Source organism: Porites lutea, chromosome 6 (genome assembly GCF_958299795.1).
Source record: "Porites lutea chromosome 6, jaPorLute2.1, whole genome shotgun sequence".
Lineage (NCBI taxonomy): Eukaryota > Metazoa > Cnidaria > Anthozoa > Scleractinia > Poritidae > Porites > Porites lutea.
Genome location: NC_133206.1, coordinates 35380216 through 35399231, shown reverse-complemented (window position 1 = coordinate 35399231; position 19016 = coordinate 35380216). Strand labels below are relative to the sequence as shown.

General features: G+C 39.8%; 2 protein-coding genes across 2 annotated transcripts; both read right to left on the bottom strand.

Moving 5' to 3' along the window:
- Positions 1-632: 632 nt before the first annotated feature.
- LOC140940675 (uncharacterized) lies at positions 633-3305 on the bottom strand. The gene is made up of 2 exons (XM_073389658.1): positions 2875-3305; positions 633-1223 (listed from the first exon to the last, which is right to left on the bottom strand). The coding sequence occupies exons 1-2, from the start codon at positions 3299-3301 to the stop codon at positions 742-744; spliced, it is 909 nt and encodes a 302-aa protein (XP_073245759.1). The 5' UTR covers positions 3302-3305; the 3' UTR covers positions 633-741.
- Positions 3306-5712: 2407 nt separating this feature from the next.
- LOC140940928 (uncharacterized) lies at positions 5713-17499 on the bottom strand. Its single transcript, XM_073389888.1, has 19 exons — positions 17233-17499; positions 15734-15827; positions 15487-15594; positions 15129-15222; positions 13732-13857; positions 12724-12849; positions 12303-12349; positions 11630-11706; positions 11455-11524; positions 11179-11293; positions 10314-10364; positions 9453-9519; positions 9196-9302; positions 9030-9116; positions 8722-8913; positions 7678-7859; positions 7033-7067; positions 6827-6890; positions 5713-6209 (listed from the first exon to the last, which is right to left on the bottom strand). Exons 1-19 carry the CDS (start codon positions 17358-17360, stop codon positions 6060-6062), a joined length of 1920 nt encoding a protein of 639 aa, XP_073245989.1. The 5' UTR covers positions 17361-17499; the 3' UTR covers positions 5713-6059.
- Positions 17500-19016: the final 1517 nt, after the last annotated feature.

Sequence of the window (19016 nt, the reverse complement as noted above, 5' to 3'; positions counted from 1 at the left end):
ACTTCAGGTGCCAGGGCACAGAGATTTAAGGTAGCTCATTGTATTTGAAAAGCAGAGGGTTTTGGGTCTGGAGGACCCATTGAACTGGTCTCTGTATCTTAAAACTAGAAAATGTTTCACCTAGCTGCAGAGACATTACTGTTTCAATGCTCTGAGAGATGAATTATATTTTCAACTTTTATGTGCACATGTTTTAACTTTGTGGGGCAAAAACTGCGGAGGCCCTCCCTATGCTACAGCCTAGTCTCCCCCGCAGACATTCTTAGGGGTGTGCCCTGTTTGTGAGGCAGGAACACGTGATGCACCCTTAAGAATGTCTACAGGGGAGGCTAGCTACAGCCCTGGCAACACATTACCTTGATACTCAATACCCAACCCAAGTAAGACACTTAGGGTAGGATGGAGGAGAAGGGCCTCTGTGGTGAATACTAGTGTTATAAATAGAAATATACATAGCTTATACTTGAATTTCTGCAAGGATGTGAACTGGTGTTTCTGCTACTATTTAATACATGTAGAGGGGAAGGGGTTGAAACAACAACAACAAAGCAGAGGAAAATGTAAATGAAATAAAAATTTTTCAGTGCAAAAAAAAATCAGAAAGAAATCTACTTTTCAACTGGTAGACAGGATGTACATGCGCAAACTTTATTTCAACACTCTTTTGGTATTTTCAAAACTACTACCACTAGTATATTATTTATTCACAATCTTATCTTGGCAAAAGAAAAACAATCATTTTCACTTTCTTTCTGCCCAATAAATCTTAACAACATGAGGGAAGACCAATTTGTTCTTCTCATTATATTTATTCCAAATTAATTTAACCCTCTTTTTCATCAACTCTTTTTCACTTGAATTTTTCACCTGTATAACGCTGACTGATGTGAGTCGGTCTATAAACTCCTCAAAAGAGAAAAATTGCTCGCTTTTAAACTGAGATTCATCTCCTTCTACAGGCAAAAATTTTCCTGATGCATCTAGGACTTTCTTCCATTCATAAGATATTTCATATGGTGTGTTCGTTTCCCAGTAAGAAGGAAGGATAACTTCTTCATTCAGCTCTTTAATCCAAGGGAAGGAGTCATCCCAACTATTCCAAATAAGACCCAGCTTGCCTCCTGGTACAAGAACTCGTTGAATTTGAGATAAAGACTTGTTGTTTGCAAACCAGTGGAAACACTGAGCAGCAATTACAGCGTCAACACTGGAGTCTGGAAGATCTGCATGATTATAATAACAGCAAAGAAGAGGAAAAATTAACCTCAATGAATATGATATTTTTGGAGGGGATGAAAGCGGAATTGCAATGTAGCCCAATGGGAGGGAGGGAGGGGGGTTCTACCAAGCTTAGACATGGGCTGCTGCATGAAGAAGCATTTATTTTTTTTTTGGGGGGGGGGGGGAGGGGTACACTTGACCTGGTTTGACTGTCACAGATGACTTGTTTCTCATCTACATGTAGCTGAGCATTTTAGGTGATACAATTTAGGTATCCTATATAAGGATTACACTAGGAACACAATGCTAACAAGGGGAAAAAGATACCCTCAACAACTATCAGGCAGCACATACCTATCCAGCCCATTTATGAGAGTACCCCTCTTCCCCACAAAGGAAGACTTCTGGACTATCATACAGCCATTTTCATATGGCATTATAGGTTGCTATATTGGCATTTTGGCTCTCCATAGAGTTTGGAGTAGGGAAGGGAACTGTGGCTTTGTGATTATTTTGCTTATTACCATAAATTCTTTATTAAGCCCCCATGGAGGACTTATTTATTTCAAGACCATTTGAGGGGGGGGCTTGCGTTTCAAAATTGATTGGACTAGCCTTATAGTTTGAAGTAAATTTGCTGTTTTTGCTTTGTTTTACTTTGTATTTGAGGGTATTTTTCCAAGTACAAGCCCCCGGGGGCTTATATTTGGAGGGGCGTTTTAACGGAGGGTTTTTTGCGTTACTGGTTTGGGGAGCTTATATTTGGAGGGGCATATCCCGGGGGGGGGGGGGGGGTACTGCCATATATGGGCTATATAGGTATGTGCCGCTGTGAAGGGTATGGTTTTCAAGCAGTTTACTCTAGGATAGGGCATATAAATCAGAGCGTTTGGGTCTAGAATAGGGTATCATTTTTCAAGAAACTGATCAGTTGGTTGAAGATTTTATCTAGACTGGGGAAACAGCTACTCTAGCATAGGGGTATTTGGGGAGTTTACTCTAGTATAGGGTAGCAAAATTCAGCTGGAGTAGCTCTGGTATAGGTTAAGGGTTCCAGGGTCCCAGCGGCACATCCCCACCCAGAAATTCCTAAAGTGCCCCCCCCCCCCCGGGGGGGGCATATACATGGAGGTGCTTATTTTCGGAATTTTACGGTATTTAATCTGGAAACAATGATGGTATCAGTTCTCCATAAAGAACTACAGTACAAAGTGGAAAAGCTCACGTACAAGAAGTTTTAGGTCATACAGCCAAGGATCAGAATCAAATTCGAATTTCCAGTTGGTAAATAAACCATCCCAGAACAGTCCACAAGAAGTTTTACAGTCCTGATTGATTAATACAGTCTCTCATTTATTAGTGAAGAATAATTAGGAGAGGGAAGGGGGGCTTAAAAGAGAGGGAGGACTTATTTTAAAACTTTCTTCCCCTGAAAAGGGAGGGGGGGCGGGGGTTATTGGAGAGGCGGCGCTTAATAGAGGATTTACGGTAAGTGGGCGACTGGTCATCCAGTCCCTGGGATAAGGGGGGAGGGGGCAGTGCCGGCCTTGAAAATTAATATTTTTACTTGGGGTTGGCCCAAAAATATAGTGGGGCCCAGGGCTTCTACCATATCTAATATGCAAGACGTTTCTTAAATTTCCTATTCATTACCTATATTTTCCGCTGAAAAGTCCTTGATCTTTAACTCCGGGAAAATCTTGGCAAATTCCTGGCGCATGGAAAGGACAGGTTCACTTGCGATCATTTCTACATTGCTGCCACGAAGAACGTCCTGCAAGGTGCGAGTAAACTTTCCTGTCCCTGCTCCGAGCTCCAAGATACGTGTTGGTTGCTCATCCGATGTAGCATTTTTACCATAAACGACGCCAAGTTTATCGAGTAAAAAGCTCACGGCTTCTTTCGAATAACCCGGTCTCACGCGATCGTAAAGTTCGGACGATGTAAATCCACTCTCTGCTATGGGATGCACACTCATTTCTGACTCGTTTAGTACAGCAGATGACTTAAGAAAACGGTGTGTATTCTTCGAGATAACAGCAGGACCAAGAGAAAGGCGAAAAATCGTGAAAAATCTCATCCTTTGCGCTTTGGCATGCGATCATGCGACCGCGGGTTACCTGAGCCAACGCGACTCATTGTTCAGCGGATTCAAACTCGTTCCCGGGGATACTCCGACCACAAAAAAAGACACCCGAAATATTTCCATTCTTTCTGTTGGAATGAAATGGTATCGTATTTAAGGTTTTTTAGAGTGGCTTGATACCTATTGACCTATAATGTAGATACGAGTTGAAAGTTGAGGGAGCCCATTCCTTATAAGCCCGGTGGCTTCTCTTGGGCTTCCTCGCCATGAGAGTTAAGGTAATTAGATTTTATTTGATTTGTATAATTTTTGGCAAACAAAACAATAAACAAGTTTAAGTATGTTTTGATATATTGCTTCCCTTCTTAGTAGCTAGTATGCCCCGATACTTCTTAACATCTTGGGAGTCGTATTTTTGGCTTATTTCTGAGAGTCACAGTCAATATCCGTTTTCAATTTATGGAAAAAATGGATTTTATTGACATATTGGTAATATTTTATTTTTGGGGGTTTTAATTACATGAACTTATGGGGGAGGGGAGGGGGGTTGAGGTCGATGGCACGACAACAAGCCACAAAATTATTACCACTGTTTCTTGGGGTTCCGTTTCATAAAATTTATCCTCAATAGAACAGGAGGGGCTGAAAAAAAAAATCTAGAATATTTTACTGTGGCGGACATCGGCTCTTGGGGTACATATATCTACCTGGAGTTATGAAAACTGGGTTAGCAAACATTTTGTAATTTCTCTCAACTTCCCCTGTCTAATAGCTTCTTTACTGAGTTGTTTGCTTGTGTCTTTTTTTTTGTTCGTTTTGTGGTTAGACATTTGTGTAGAAGTGGCTGTAGACAGAATTTCGCGAATTTCTATTTACCCCCCCTTCACTCCCTCCCTTTTTTTTTGGATCCTACCACAATTCTTTATGCTACACAAGTGACAGTTATTTGAAATTAGGGCGCGCCTAAAGCTTGCTTCAGTGCCGTTTAGCAGTTAACATTTCGTTATTGGTCACCTTAAGAAACGTTTGCCGGAGAGCATCATGTTGAGCTCTGAGATGGGACAAAGTTATTACGATTCGCAGAGTCTGCATCATCCAATATCGTATTGTATTCTCGTTTTATTTGGTTAAACGGATCAATCACACTGATCCGGGCTGAGACAGAAAGATACGGTATTGTTCGCTTTTCTAAGGTGACCACTAAGTCTTTGGCCTCGGTAACAGGCTCTTGGGAGTCAAATGAAATAGAACTATGAAGGAGTAACAGTGGTTACGCAATAAAGCCAAAAAAACAGTAAAACGACAAACAGGCACCAAAACGCAGTGGAATACATTGCAGGTAAGACTTTTTCATTCATTTCATTTAAGAAAAAGTAAGGTTTAGCGTTATTTAGCCTTCGCAGATCTCAGTAATGTATTTCTCATACAAAGTCTCTTATATTTTCAACGGTCGCCTGTAACGCGACACCGGCGCGACACCTATGTTATGTAAATTACATTACACCCTTCCCTCGCAACGTGACTTTGGGCCGCCTGTGGTGAAAACAAGGTCTAGGCTGGTCTGCCGACCGTGTGATTGTACATCCGAGTGTAAGAGAAAAGTTCACAGGTGTTTCTCTGCCGATATTTCGCTTGTGTTAAGTCAGAAGATTACGCGTGGTTGTTGATAGTCTATCAGTGCCGCGAAAGTGTGTGATTGTGTGATTTTCGCATGGTGTTGGCAGGTATGTGGTCGCGTGGGTGAGCTGTTTCGCCAAAATATTTTGTGCCAGCCATTAAAACGTTTTTTCGGTGTTTAGGTTTCCTGATTATACCTTGGAAAAGCAACTCTCGACCCAGGAAAATTGGATCTAGGTCTAGTTTCAGCAGGCTCTAATGGCTGTGAGCAAAAAGGACGGTTTTTGCAGATTAAGGTGATAATTTGTGTACTATGTCTCATTCAGCCTGTCGTTTGTCGGACCGCGAAAAAAGTAGTGTTTTGCTAACTATTTAAGGTGTTATGTAAGCCTTAACCAGGCACGTTTTCGCTGCAGTTCACTTAACTTTAAAATTTCTAGATTGAAATGACACCAGTTTAAAACTTCACAGAGTCGGATTACTGAATAAATGTTCTAAAATTTGCGTCATTTTAAATTTGGACTCATTGAAATGCTTCTAGTAACCAATAACTTACTGCCCGGTGTCAGATAAAGGCTTATCAATTACCAAGAAGTAGAATGAGTTGATTTTTTTGCTAACCCGGTTTTCAATAGACTACGAGTAGTCCCCCATTTTTCCTCAGGGATAGTAGAGCGAGCGAAACGCGAGCGCGCGTGAAAATCACCCCACGCGAGAAAAGGCGACATGGGGCGATTTTCACGCGCGCTCGCGTTTCGCTCGCTCTACTACCCCTGAGGAAAAATGGGGGACTACTCGTAGTCTAGGTTTTCAAAAATCCAGGTATATATAATGATAAAAAAATTAGTTGATTTCTTACCTACCCCTCCCATAAATAATGAACGGCCCCTAGTGCATAAATATGATTTTTTTAACCGAACTCCAGTACAATCCCGATCACATTGCCGTCTACGGTACGTAAGAAGAAGAAAACACATGCACAGCTGGTACACAGACGGAACTTAGATTACGTCTGTGACGCAGGCTAAGCTGGTCTATGTGCCATTTAAGAAAAAAGATGAAAAGAGCTGACATGTTTTTGATAATAGCCGCCACTCTGCATTAGCTGTCACAATATCACATAACCGTCAACCAATCAACTCTCGGTAAAGTCTAGTTTCTTCTCCGCGGGTCCAAGTGAAATCATTTCCACATCCGGGGACATTGAGGTGCCAGGGCACGTGACTGACATTGGCGACGGATCAGGCACACTTGATGATGGAGACTGGTGACGAAGAGGTCGAACCTAAGGAAAACTTGTCGATGTTAGACTGGAAATTTTGGGACTGAAGTTTAACTATGTATTTCTCGTTTCAACCATGACTAGAAAGGTTTCTGAAAAAGTTGAGGTGCTGAAACGGCGTCCACTGATCCTCTCTTCACCCGGCTAGCAGAGTTCCTTCAATCTTACGAAAGATCGAAGCGACTCTGCTCTCTCTGCCAAATGACGCCACGGGCTAGTCTCGAGAGGGTAACATTGAGTGATACAGAGAGGTTGTGTTGGGCGGGGCGGGGGTCCCACCTCACATACGTTACTTAGCCCAATACAAAGCATCAGATATCGTACTTAGTGAAATAACGCCTTTTATGCATGTTGGGAGCGGGATGAGAAACACAAGAATTTGGTTTTAAAACAGTCACAAAGGTAAATTGACTTTCAGTCTGTCATGCGTCGTACGCTGAAGGCCGCACTCACCCTTGTTTATTGAAAATGTCGCACAACAGGTCATGCTAGCCGTCCTTCAACGCTCCTTGCCGCTAGAGACGTCCCAAACGTCCCTAACGGCGCGTCAGGCAACGAGAAGAGACGGCTGTAGTCGCAGGCTAAAGTCAAGCAAAACGATGTAAAGTTGTAAGACCCACCTGGGAGCCTCTCAAGGGTGTAGGAGTGTTAAACAGCTTGAAGGCGTGGTGATTCCTGGCAGAACTATATAATATGACAAGGAAAACTTGGTAAGAAGATAATAGAGTCACTAAAAATAAAAAATCTGAAGAATTTCAGAACAGAACAAGTTAATGATTCCTTTCAGTGAGGAAATGCGTTAATGCACTATTTATATACTACTTACCTTCTCACTAAACTCTTAGGAGAATGGCCTGTAACCTGGAGAAATATCAAAGAAATAAAATAAGAAATAGATCTTGCTTGAATAAAAATAATCTTGAATTACAGTTTTTATACTACCACATGAGAAATTTCTGCAATTCGATTGGCTTAGAGCAGTGGTATTTCAGCTTAATTTGAAATAACTATATGTGAAAATTACAAACCTTTTGTGGGCAGTAGTATAAACAAATGATAGCATGATTCGTACGTGATATTTGGCATAAGTACCACTCGTGATATTTCAAAATTGTCTCAAAATTCACTCGCCTAAAAAGGGCATCTTTCTTTTGTTTCAACTCCAATTTTCGTCATTCTTCTTTTCCAACCCCATACCAGGGCATTATTTCACTATTCCCCCTTGAAAATTTTCCTTATTCCTGTTATAGTATTCTTCTTCAACCCCAAATTAAGTTTAAGTATCAGTTTTATCACCATTACTGTCACTGTAAGTATTTAAAATCTCTGAATCCTGTTCACAGTTAAAACACAAAATTGTGTTTCCCACGGTTTTTTCGCCAATCTGTATGTACTTCACGTGCTACCTCATCTAGTAATCACAGGCGCCTGTGGTAATTACCCGTAATTAGTGATGCGCATCGTTACTTACTCCTACCCCCACGGGTGTTCGTCGTCCCGCCAATCGCCGACTTCTCCGAACGGGACTACTCACGATTCTCTTGTGCACCACGTGACGTCTTTTTAATAGATCTTTTTCATTGTTAGACCCTCGCCGAGAAGGAGAATTACGGTGACGTCTGTTCTGGCTGAAGGGTCTTCTACCAGGGCTACCTGTCACACAGTAACAACACACCGGACTGACTACTTACTGTCTGTACTGATACAAGTATATATAATACAGTGGCGGATCCAGAGGAAGGCCCGCCTCCCCCTTACTTTTATACCATATATTTTTTGAGACTGCCCCCCCCCGCCTTATCTCAGGGTCTGGATGACCGGACCCCCCCATATCGGAATGTCTGGATCCGCTACTGTAATAGGACTACATGTTGAACAAAAAGCCCACGTTCGATGTATTAAAATTCTTACACGAGTCATTTTTCTATAATTGGTTTGGTTTTCTTTTTGTTTAAGTCTCGTCTCGGACATGCGAGGCAATGGAATCGTGAATGATTTGCAATTTTGTTCCTAAAGCCTCGGAGTCATGTTAGAAGTTTAAAATATCGAACTTGGGCTATTGGAAATAAAAAAAAATCCAGCCAAGTCCCAACCCAGTATAATCTGACTGCAACCAGAGGAATCCTTTTCATCCAATTATTTTCACTGACTGAGGGTGGGTTTCTACTGTCGCGTAATTTTTGTGTGCGTACGCGAGTAAACGTTAACAGTTGAGCGAGGTTCAACTTTTACGTTTACGCCCGACCTTCCCGGAATACATTGCCTCTACACTAGTTTTATTAACGCGACAATGGAAATCCAGCTTCACATGTGGTGCTGCTATTGAATAGTATATAGTTTGTCCGATTATCTACTTCTGTCAGTACAACTATAATCGGTTTGTTAGTAAGCGAGGGTATACAGCGTGAAAGAATGATATCTTTTGATGGAAAAATTAGCTTTTTCGAGCATTTTCTATGAACAGAATGCTGACGTTGCTTTCGCACAGGCCACCATAACACTGTACTGTACAAACCTCTCCGACGTGGTGTGTTTAAAAGGCTGTTTGCCGCTGAGCAGCACATCGTGGGCAGCATATTAGGGCTCTGACCGGTGACAACTTTAAAAGTTGTCATTTCAATGTCATTGGTTGAAAACTGAATTTCAGATTCTTGTTTGGAAGAAAACAGTCCAATGACCCGTTGAAATAAAGATGGCTCAGTGTTTTCTGTAAAAAAAAAAAATGTTGAGAATTAAATTTTGCAGCATTACTTTCATGACTGCCTGCAAGTAAGGTGTAAGGAGAAGGGTCTTCTGACAACTGATCTTATTGGTTAGATGTACCTTGCTGGAGTTGGTTGCTCATTGTTCGCTGTCTTTTTCTTCTTTGGTCCTCATTTTGATCATTCAAACGTCGTTTCTTCGTTTTAGCTGAGGAAAGTTAAAAAAGTGTGCTTCTTTGACTTCTTGCAATCTACGATAAAGGTTAACTGATTTATCTTTCCCTCACCTTGTTCTTCTTTTTCTTCATCAAGTACGGCTTGAATAGATTCTATTTCCCACTTCTGAATCGGTTTTACTTTCCAAATCGCCTGAACAAGGGCATCACGCGTTACACTGGAGAAAACAATAATTGAAAAAATTAAATGACAGGGCGCGATAAGGTTTTTCTTCATCGAGTATTTTAATACATACTACATGAGGTACAGTACGATTCCTGTACCGCTACTTATTAACCCATAACCCACTTTGTTGACTATAACTTACAGCTTTGCAGGGGGACGAAGTAATACTGGTAAAACGTGCGCAATTTCCTTTAGTGGAAGAATCTCGGCTGGAAATGAAAAAGAAAACAAAAATTTTAGAAAGCAGGAATTTTCAATAACTTCCCAACCATTATTTTATGACCCACAAAAATAAATAAGCACGACCGTTTGGAAAAATTCGAAAACCAAAGAAAATTTTGTAAGGAGGCTGAAGGAGGCAGCGCGGCCTAGTGGTCGGAATTCGGTAGTTCCGGGTCCAAGCCGGATCCACTTCCATCACTTAGTTATTAGCACTTGCTGGTTTTGTTCGCAGTCTCCCCGAGTTCAAATCCCCGGTCACGCTTGTAAATAGCCAATTGCTTGCCTCCTGCCAACTGGAACGTTAAATCCTGTTATATTATATTTCGAGTATTTGTTTCTAATTATTTGAGTGGAGTGGAGTGGAGTGGAGTGGAGTGGAGTGGAGTGGAGTGGAGTGGAGTGGAGTGGAGCGGAGTGGAGTGGAGTGGAGAGGAGTGCCGCCTGTAACTGCGATGGAAAAGCTAAGGGCAGTTTAGACTGCGTGGCAGGCGTTCGCGAGGGAAGGGACAGGGAATTAGGGCGCGCCAAAATTCCCCCTTTCCCAATTAACGCCCGCAACGCAGGCTAAGGACAGTTCCACGATAAACAAACCTTTTACCTTGCCTTAATGATCAATAAGGTAGAGAAAGAGAGTCTCTTTCGCGAAGTATTCTAGTAAAAAGGGGAACCTAATCGACCGTGGGTTTTATTTTTAAAAACGATTTCTCAGTTTCGTACACGACTTCGAAGTCGACTCTATGTTTGGCCAAATCTTAACTCTTTTGCAAAGGAAAACCCATACCTGAAAGGGCATCAAGTAAAGCCAGCGCAACTTGGAAGATCACTGACATGCCTGTGGACCAAATCAGATGCAGTGTCACAGGCGGATTAGGTTCTATTTAACCATCAAAAAGAAGCATTTGTTTAACAGAAAGTTTATGATAAATGGTGGCAAGAATAAAAAACTATTCCGTGAAAACTGTTTAAAAGTACCTTGGACTTAGCGACTAAGAATGAGTGGGGGAGAAATGGAACGGCCGTTAAGGTTTTCAGCTTCGGCTGTGTTCACGTGTCATTCGGGAAAATGACTTTTATCTTTAATCATTATTTATACACGGTAAAAAAATTAATCACGTACAATAAATTCCAATACAATGACTAACATCCTAAAACCTAAAAATCCTAATCCTAACGTTACATTAACTAACAACAATAAAATTATGCCACTTAAAAACCTGATTTCCATGAATGCTGTGTTTAGATATAGGCGTTTAAATTGATTTAATGAACCAGACTTTCTAATGTTACAGGGTAAGCTGTTCCAAAGGGTTGCGCCGCTGTAACTAAAACTATATTTATGTAGTTAGTTCTTGGAAAAGGGACAACAAGTTTGTTTACCGAGTCCCTAATAGAATAGTTTGAATTATTTCGCTTTATAAATTTTATAAACTCAAAAACGATTATGGCTTGTTCCCACCTTGGCCGGAGAATGAATCGACATCTTTCTTATTGTTGAAAGGTTATGCATTAGGTTATTTACTCAGAAGTTTAAGATCCTCCCTGCCCCCTTGAGGAAGAGGGTTACTTAGAGGTACTCATGACGAGTGCAAAAATGGCACCTTTGAGGTAAAACTAGGGATAGTGGCATATCTGTTGGAGCTGCTTACCGTCCAGTAAAAGGAGATCCCACATAATGAGCACAGCATCCCAGCAGGGAAGGGAAGTAAACAGAGCCATGAACCATGGAGTCAAAAACATCAAAGGAGATACACCCAACGCTTCCTAATCAGGCAGAAAAGACAAAGTCTATGAATAATCTTGAGTAACTTTCGCGGCTTTTTGGAGTGAGGGTGGGGTTGAGGAGATGGGTGTTGGTGGTGGTGGGAGGGGGTGTGTGGGGTTTATAGGTATTTTCTCCTTCATATCTTGTACTTGCCACTTACCAAGTGTTTATAAAGCTTACTTCGTCTTTGTCTCATCAGTCTCTCAAAGACTGCAGCGTGTCTTTGAATTCTGTAATGAAAATATAGCAGTAAAGAGTTAGAATTGTTCATTGTGCAGTAACAGGTGTGGTGGCTCACTCCTATGGGCATCAAATTTTGTGTTTATTCAACTTACTTGCCAAGAGAGTCGCTAAAATAACCAGCTAAATACTTTGGTCGTTCTAAAATAGACACTAAGCACCAGAAAGCATCCTGAAAAAGGAAAACAAGACAAATTATAAAGCCCGACGGTTTTATCTGGAATATAACAACCATAACAGATGTTTTTACTTAATACGATTAGCAAGGTTCATCTATAAGATTAGTAACAACCTTTTCCTAAAACTGTTTACTACATGTTACCAAATGTTACCAAACCATTATTAATAGCATATGTTCAGATCTATTTACTCCTTAGCCTCCCTGCACATATTACTTCAGGAAGGCAAATGCCACCATTCTACTAACTTTCTTAGTTTTGCCAAATTAATGCTCGCTAAGCAATCTAGCTAAAATTGGACTAAATTGAGTGACAAAGCTCCTTTAAGCCGATGACCTTGCCCTGTTCATCTTCCCTTATCAATATTATAGGAGCCCACCGTGCTGCTTGAAAAAAGCAGGGGACATACAGTATTGAACCCAAATAGCCCGTATTCTACCAAACAAGGGTTTGATTCAAGTCTGTAACCTGGGAGTGTACTGTACTACGCGTTTTGCTTTTCACACCTGTCTTTCAAAATACATGCCGTGCATCTTTATGGGTTACTTTTAGTTTTCTTTTTTTGGACAATTATTGAAATGTACAGTACCTCTTCCTCCATATTCATAAGAAACATTCCTGCAATATAGGACATTCCTAAAGAAAGAAAAAGAGATGTTCATTATTATGTACATTGACCTTCTGTCTGGATCCAAATGAAGTTCAGGAAATCACAAGAATGCATTTACGTAAAGTTCCTTGAGGGTCCAAAATGGATAGAGACTCTTCCGTTAAAATGCAGCTTTTATCATGTAGACACAGTGATAAAACGTGTCTTTGACAATGCTTATGTCACAACACATGTTGCTGCAGTCTTCTACTAGGACACATTGTTTAATTTTTTTTACTATCAAAATAAGGAAATTCTTCCAGTATACTTGAGTGATAAGTCATACACAATCCATTAAGCATCACCGGACTTGTGAGGACAAACACACACAAAAAAACTACCGGTGCATGAGTAGGATTACCTTGGCAATATGATACTTCAGGATTATACAAAGCATAAACTGCAAGGACCCTAAACAGAGCGGCTCGGCCTTCCTTTCCTTCACTGGTCCCTTGTATAAACATTTTGTGTCTTGGAAAAGACCTGTCTGGAAAAAGAGGTTCTGCATTGTATCGTACTGTACTGTAACTGTAACTGTACTCCACTGTTGGCACATATACATGTACATGTACATGTACTGGGTACCACAAAATTCCGAAAAATAAGCCCCCCAAATATAGTGTATAAAGCCCCCCAAACTCGTAACGCAAAAAACCTGCTGTTAAATTGCCCCCAGGGGGCTTGTATTTGGAAAATTGCCCTCAAATATAAAGTAAAACAAAGCAAAAACAGTAAATTTACTTCCAACTATAAGGCTAGCCCAATCGATTTCAAAACGCAAATTTCTTTCCATAGATAAGCCTCTCCGAATATAAGCACCTCAAAAAGGGTCTTTGAAAAAAATTAGCCACGGGGCTTATTTTCGGAATTTTACAGTATACCTTAAAAAATATATACACTATGGGGGAGGACATACAGTGTCGGAAGACAGTTGCCAACATGATACTGTGTTCTCTTATGTACATTGTAAGTCCAGACATTTTTTACAAGTACTTTTGGCAGTTTTCCAACATACCTAGTAGCTAATCTTAAAAAACACAGCCAAAAGTAATGCGCATTTTCAACTAGTTACTTGGACTGAAAAGGTGGAAAGGAAGCTCTATTGGTTCACTTTGATAGTATTTACCAAAAGAAAGATAAAACAGCTGAAGAATTGTCATCACAAAGTTCTAGTTATTAAGTTTATAAACATGTAGCAAGTAACCATATATTGCACCATGAGTTCAGGATGTAAGATAATAGAAATGAAATTATTAGTTGTTATAAATTACAGCATAGGCCCCAGTAACTAATAAAATGTGGTCCTACATGTATCAAGCTGGCATCAACCTAATTATTGTACTATTAAGGCAGCATGATTTCTACTTACCAACATCCAACATGATCTGCCTGAAGACAGTGATCTGCTTATGAAGTTTTCTTTTCCATTGCCTGGTCATTATCAGTGTATCAGGGCTGTCAATCATATTTTCTTTATTGTTTTCAATCAGTGACACTACAATCCAAACGAACAGGTGAGTTATCTGCTGTTGCACAATTTGCTTATTGCAAAAATAGCAGAATTTTTATAGTTTAATTATTTTAAAACAGTCTTTTTTTTTACTACCAGGTTTAAACAAAAATGTATGCGCAGATATAACTGTTCTGTAAATAATGCATTCATGACACTAACATTCTTCTTTGGTCTGTGAGAACACTACTTACATGTAGATCACCAATCTGACTTAAGCCAGCTCCAAAGTGTGTTATAAAATTTATCATTTTTTTTCTAATTAGTGAATTTGCATAAAGTTTGAAAACCAAATTGCAAAGGGAGGAAAGAAAGCAATGTAATTTTATAATTTGCTTTAAAGCCCATGTTTGATTAGCCTCCCATGCAGGCGTTTTTAGGGGAGCTCGTTTTTCATCCCTCCCCACAAACACCTGCTCAACCAAAGACAACATTCCTTTCCCATGCTTAGCCAATCACATTGTACTTTCCAAATTCTGGAAAGTTGACCTTGACCGCAAGGTAATCTGATAATTACTTGATGTGCATGAAACACTGGAAAAAGTTTGATTTGATTGCAGCCAGCTGTTGTTCCTTGTCTTTGCTGTCAGAACATGTTTTACGTATAAGTAGCATAATTTTGGAAGTCACAAAAGTGCAACTATTGTGCTGTATTTATTTGATTAGGTGCCCTCAGCACTTCTATTTTTAAAGTTTTGGGCCTTGAAAGGGAGCACTTAATCAAGGTGGGTGCTTATTTGAGGTTGGGCGCTTTCATTATTTAGAGCAACTTGTAGTAAGTTAATTTAAGCAGAATTATAACACTGTTTGTTGAAAGTTTGTTTTAAAAAAATTCTAAGAACTCGGTATTCTGTGAAGTCTCTTAGTTGATAATTCTATCTCATCATCAGGAAGGTCAATAAGCGAACTATCTGGTGTTGCCTCATAGATGTCTTACAACCTAATGTCTGCAAAAGGGTCAGTCAATGATAAGGCAAATAAGGCAGTAAAGAAATAATAACCTGTACTCTCCTTGTCCACTTCAGATTTTTTCTTAAGGGGGAGGGTGGCAGGTGGGGGTGGCACTTATTTGAGGCTGTGTGCTTATTAACTTTCCTCCCTACAGGATGGGCGCTTATTCGAGGTGGGTACTAATTCAAGGCTGGAAGCTTAATCAAACAAAAAATACAGTATGTCTTGTGTAGACACACTGTTAAATATCTAGCAAACAGCAAGATGTAATTAGTTCTAATCTTTAGTTCTAGCAGTAGTCTCACCAACAATCTGTCCCAATCTTGAAATACTGTTTACCCCTCCATATTCACTAACTCCTAAGTCAACAAGGAGTTGACGGATCTCAGCTAAAGTAATCTGGACAAAGAAACAAATGAAGCAAACTAAATCAAAGTTGTCTCGGGGCAGTGACAATTACACTGCAGGACTCATATATCATTGATATTATTTTCATATAATGAAAAAAGATACAAAACAAATTTGAAATAGATTGAAGAAACTAAAAATTATTGCAATGTATGAACAGAATAACTGCTGGTATCTGGGTACCATGACTGTAATGTTTAATTAAATTACATTGTGATTACTAATAAATTATTGTTGATTAATTTAAATATTTACCTGATAATCAAATGCAGAGATAACCCTGATAGCCTGACTGCCAATCATTTTATTCCAAACTTTTCCTCTCATGTCAATAGGAATACCTTGTTTGATGTACCGTCGCAGCTACAAAAATGGAAAAACAAAAACAAACAATTTACATTGGCCAGGGCATATAAGCAGAGGCTGGCCTACTCTGTGATGCTTTTTGGTTTTAAATTTCGGGGAGACGTGTATTTACAGAATTAAATGTGAACATTTTTACCTGCTTGGGGGAGAAAATTTGATGTTCCTCCCAGTTTTTGATAGTTTTCATCCAATATTCCTTTGCTTTGGAACAGCCATTGTCTGAATTAAAGCTAAATAGGAGATGTTTAATTAACAAACAGTTGAAAAAGCAAGTAAGAGAATGCATGCCCATGCATCCAAATTAATTTACTATTATTGTTTATAAATTTTAATAGGAACAAAATATAGAGTAAAATGTGAGACCGGTATGCAGGGGATGTAATATTAAGCAGATACCCTACATTAAACATGTAAATAGCTCAGCTTGTTTCAAATATTTCTACTTTATGCAAAAAAGTCCTGTATTTAGCAGGTACTAACAATACCCCATGGGTGTCTGACCCACTTAAGAAAGCTTTCACTGTATACAGAGGCAGATCCAGGGGAGGGGCAGTGGTATACACTTGGTGTGGTCTAACCTGTAGCTAGGTTCCTTGGTGGGGAAAAAGGGAAAAAATCAGTAGACCTGCACCATTCTAAACCTCTTATTTCATTGATCCCCTTTAATCTGCACTTCCATTGTTTTCAGGGATAGGGGCATTGTTATGTGACAACCCCTATTGTTTTCCCAGCTAATAAAAAACAATCTTTCAAGTAGGTGTGGGATCGCCCAAAAAACTTGGTGAGTGAGGGCTAGCTCAGAAGGGGAAAGGGGCGGCATAGTTCTTCCCCATTCCCCTCCTGATTTTTAGCTTTCTTGTCTCAAACAGAAAGCGTTTTCACAGGCAAGGAGTGCTCAAAATGTTCCTTAGTCTGAAAATTTTGAAAACTGGCCGCTTACTTTGACAACTCAGCCATCTACTTCAAAACTTCTGACAATCCTGCCAGTTCAATTTTATCTAACTTTTGGCTCAGAACCATTGACTATTCACAGAATCTGAGACTGATTGGTAATGTGTCGAATCAAAGAAAAAATTGAACCACAACATATGCCCACAGGATATTTACACAATGTAATATCTAAGGTTTTTGTTCCCTCAAATTTTAAGAGTTAATTGAAGCCTGTTTCAGACGTCGTGCTACTGCCTTGCTACGCTGGCTCGAGTGTCGCTTGACTGCAGCACGACACTAGCACGACTTGGTTTCAGACGTCGAATTTAATTCAGTCGAATGGAGGCCGTGTTAAAGTCGAATTTAATTCGATCAATTGAGTTCGGCACGGCAGTAGCACGACGTTTGAAACGGGCCTAAGATTTACATAATATGACTCTAGATTAATGAATACACGCGCGAGCACCAGAGGTTTTGTTTCGCATTAAACAATAACATCTTCTGCAAACCTAGACATTTTAAAAACGGATCTAAGGAGCGGAGTGGACTAATAAGTAGACAAAAAGTCTGCTTGTTTAGTAGCCTTTACTGTACGGTAACGACTCCTTGGCATAAAAGATGATGACACATGTATAAATATCAAAGTACGACTTGTACACTGTTGCAAATTTATATCCATATCCTTAATATGTATTATTTACTTGCCTATATTCATGACTTCTACAATCTTCATCTGCAAGTTCTGAACCTGGTTTGTAAACAGCAAACCCGTACGGGTCGTAGAATGACAAATCACCAATTCGCGATTCACCGCCATCTTCTTTTGCGGCCATCTTGTTGCCAGATTACGACCCCGGGATTACGATCACGGTTTGATCTGTTCCTATGCGGTCTTGAAAACTTAATCGACTTGAATAAGGATTAGGTACAATTCACCATGGCAGACGACGAGATGTTTCCCTGTTGTAAGGACTTATTAGGACTATCAAAGTGCATACGCGTACCTACAAACAGATTGCAACATTGGAGTATTCGAAAACAACCGCCTTGTCACTCGGGAAAGACTGGGCCGGAGACAAGAACATACGTTCCCAGTTCCTTCCGCGTGCAGAGTCAGGGCATGGCAAGGCACGATGGTCAGAAATGGGTGTTTTTCCTCCCACATGGCTCATTAGAGACACACAGATGATTATGAAGTATTCCGAATGAGACGAAACTTGGCAGGAACATAGTAAAAGAAAGTCCACATGTATTGATGGTAGTTTTATACTTTTGATTGACAGCATGACGTCATAAGTGACGTTGAAACATGACACTAAAATTTGGAATTAATTATTTGACCTAAATAACTTTATAAATAAAATCTATAAAGAAAACGGAGCTTTCTGGTGAAAACCCCACTTAAATTCGTTAAATTGTTGCAAAGTTAAAGCTAATTAAAGAAATTCAAATTTCCCGCCAAATGTATGGAATTAACCATATATGGTCAAACTTTAGGGGTATTTAAAATCCAGCTTATTAAACTAAACAGCAAGGAAACTAAGCGAACCATGCATAAAAGCAAATTTGTAGTTTTTTGAATTTGGGACATGGGGTGTCAGGTTGCATGTTACGTCATTTCATAACATGTTGACGTCATATTTACGTGTTGATGACGTCACAAGTGAAAATACCTATATAGTCCCAAATTCAAAAAACTACAAATTTTCTCTAGTGTGTTATCCACTATTTTTCTTTTAACTTCCATTTATTGTCTTGAACTGGAAACCTCCCTAAAGTTTTACCATATAAGGTACTAAAACAATTAAATTCTTTAAATTCCTTATTTTATTGTCAGTCACAAAATAGCTTGTAACTTTGTCCCGTTTTAATGGATTTTAACGGGGTTTTCACTGGAAAGCTTCACTCTGATCACAGAATACCTCTATGTGTTTTTTTCTGACGATTTTCTTAATTCTAAATTTTGGCACCAAATTTGGAAGCTATTTATGACGTCACAATGTCCATCAAGACTATCAAACTGCCACCAAAAAATGTACAATCTCTCAAGCAACAATTCTGCCAAGTCTCATGTCATTTGAAAAATTCTTCACGTCTCTGTGACCTATGTGGGAGGAAAAACACCTATTTCTGACCATCGTGAGGCATGGCAATCGTTCGCTCGGGAGTGACAAATGGTTTCACATAGTGCTAGGTACATAAGATGGTCAGGAAACGACAACGGGGTGATATTGTAGAACAAATGTTGAGCCGTGTGTCAACGTACTGTGTCATTCTGTTGTATCAGGAGCCGATCGGCTCCTGGTTGTATATGAAGGTCAACAATTTGCCCGTGCATAATCATCACGCACGCGCCGAGTGTGCCCTAAATTAAAATACTACTGACATGAGGTTTGATGGCTGAGGCTGGACATGTTTTATTAGACGGGGTAACAGTTATTCTTAGAGTTGAAATAGAAAATAGATAGAAAATTAAGAAAAATAGAAAA

Excerpts from the sequence above, each read along its gene's own strand:
- LOC140940928 (XM_073389888.1), bottom strand. The coding sequence starts at position 17,360 with ATGGCCGCAAAAGAAGATGGCGGTGAATCGCGAATTGGTGATTTGTCA. Across the intron at positions 12,350-12,723 it reads TGAAGTATCATATTGCCAAG|GAATGTCCTATATTGCAGGA; the intron begins GTAATCCTACTC and ends TTCTTTCTTTAG. Across the intron at positions 9,303-9,452 it reads CTTCGTCCCCCTGCAAAGCT|TGTAACGCGTGATGCCCTTG; the intron begins GTAAGTTATAGT and ends TGTTTTCTCCAG.
- LOC140940675 (XM_073389658.1), bottom strand. The coding sequence starts at position 3,301 with ATGAGATTTTTCACGATTTTTCGCCTTTCTCTTGGTCCTGCTGTTATC. Across the intron at positions 1,224-2,874 it reads CTTTTCAGCGGAAAATATAG|ATCTTCCAGACTCCAGTGTT; the intron begins GTAATGAATAGG and ends ATAATCATGCAG.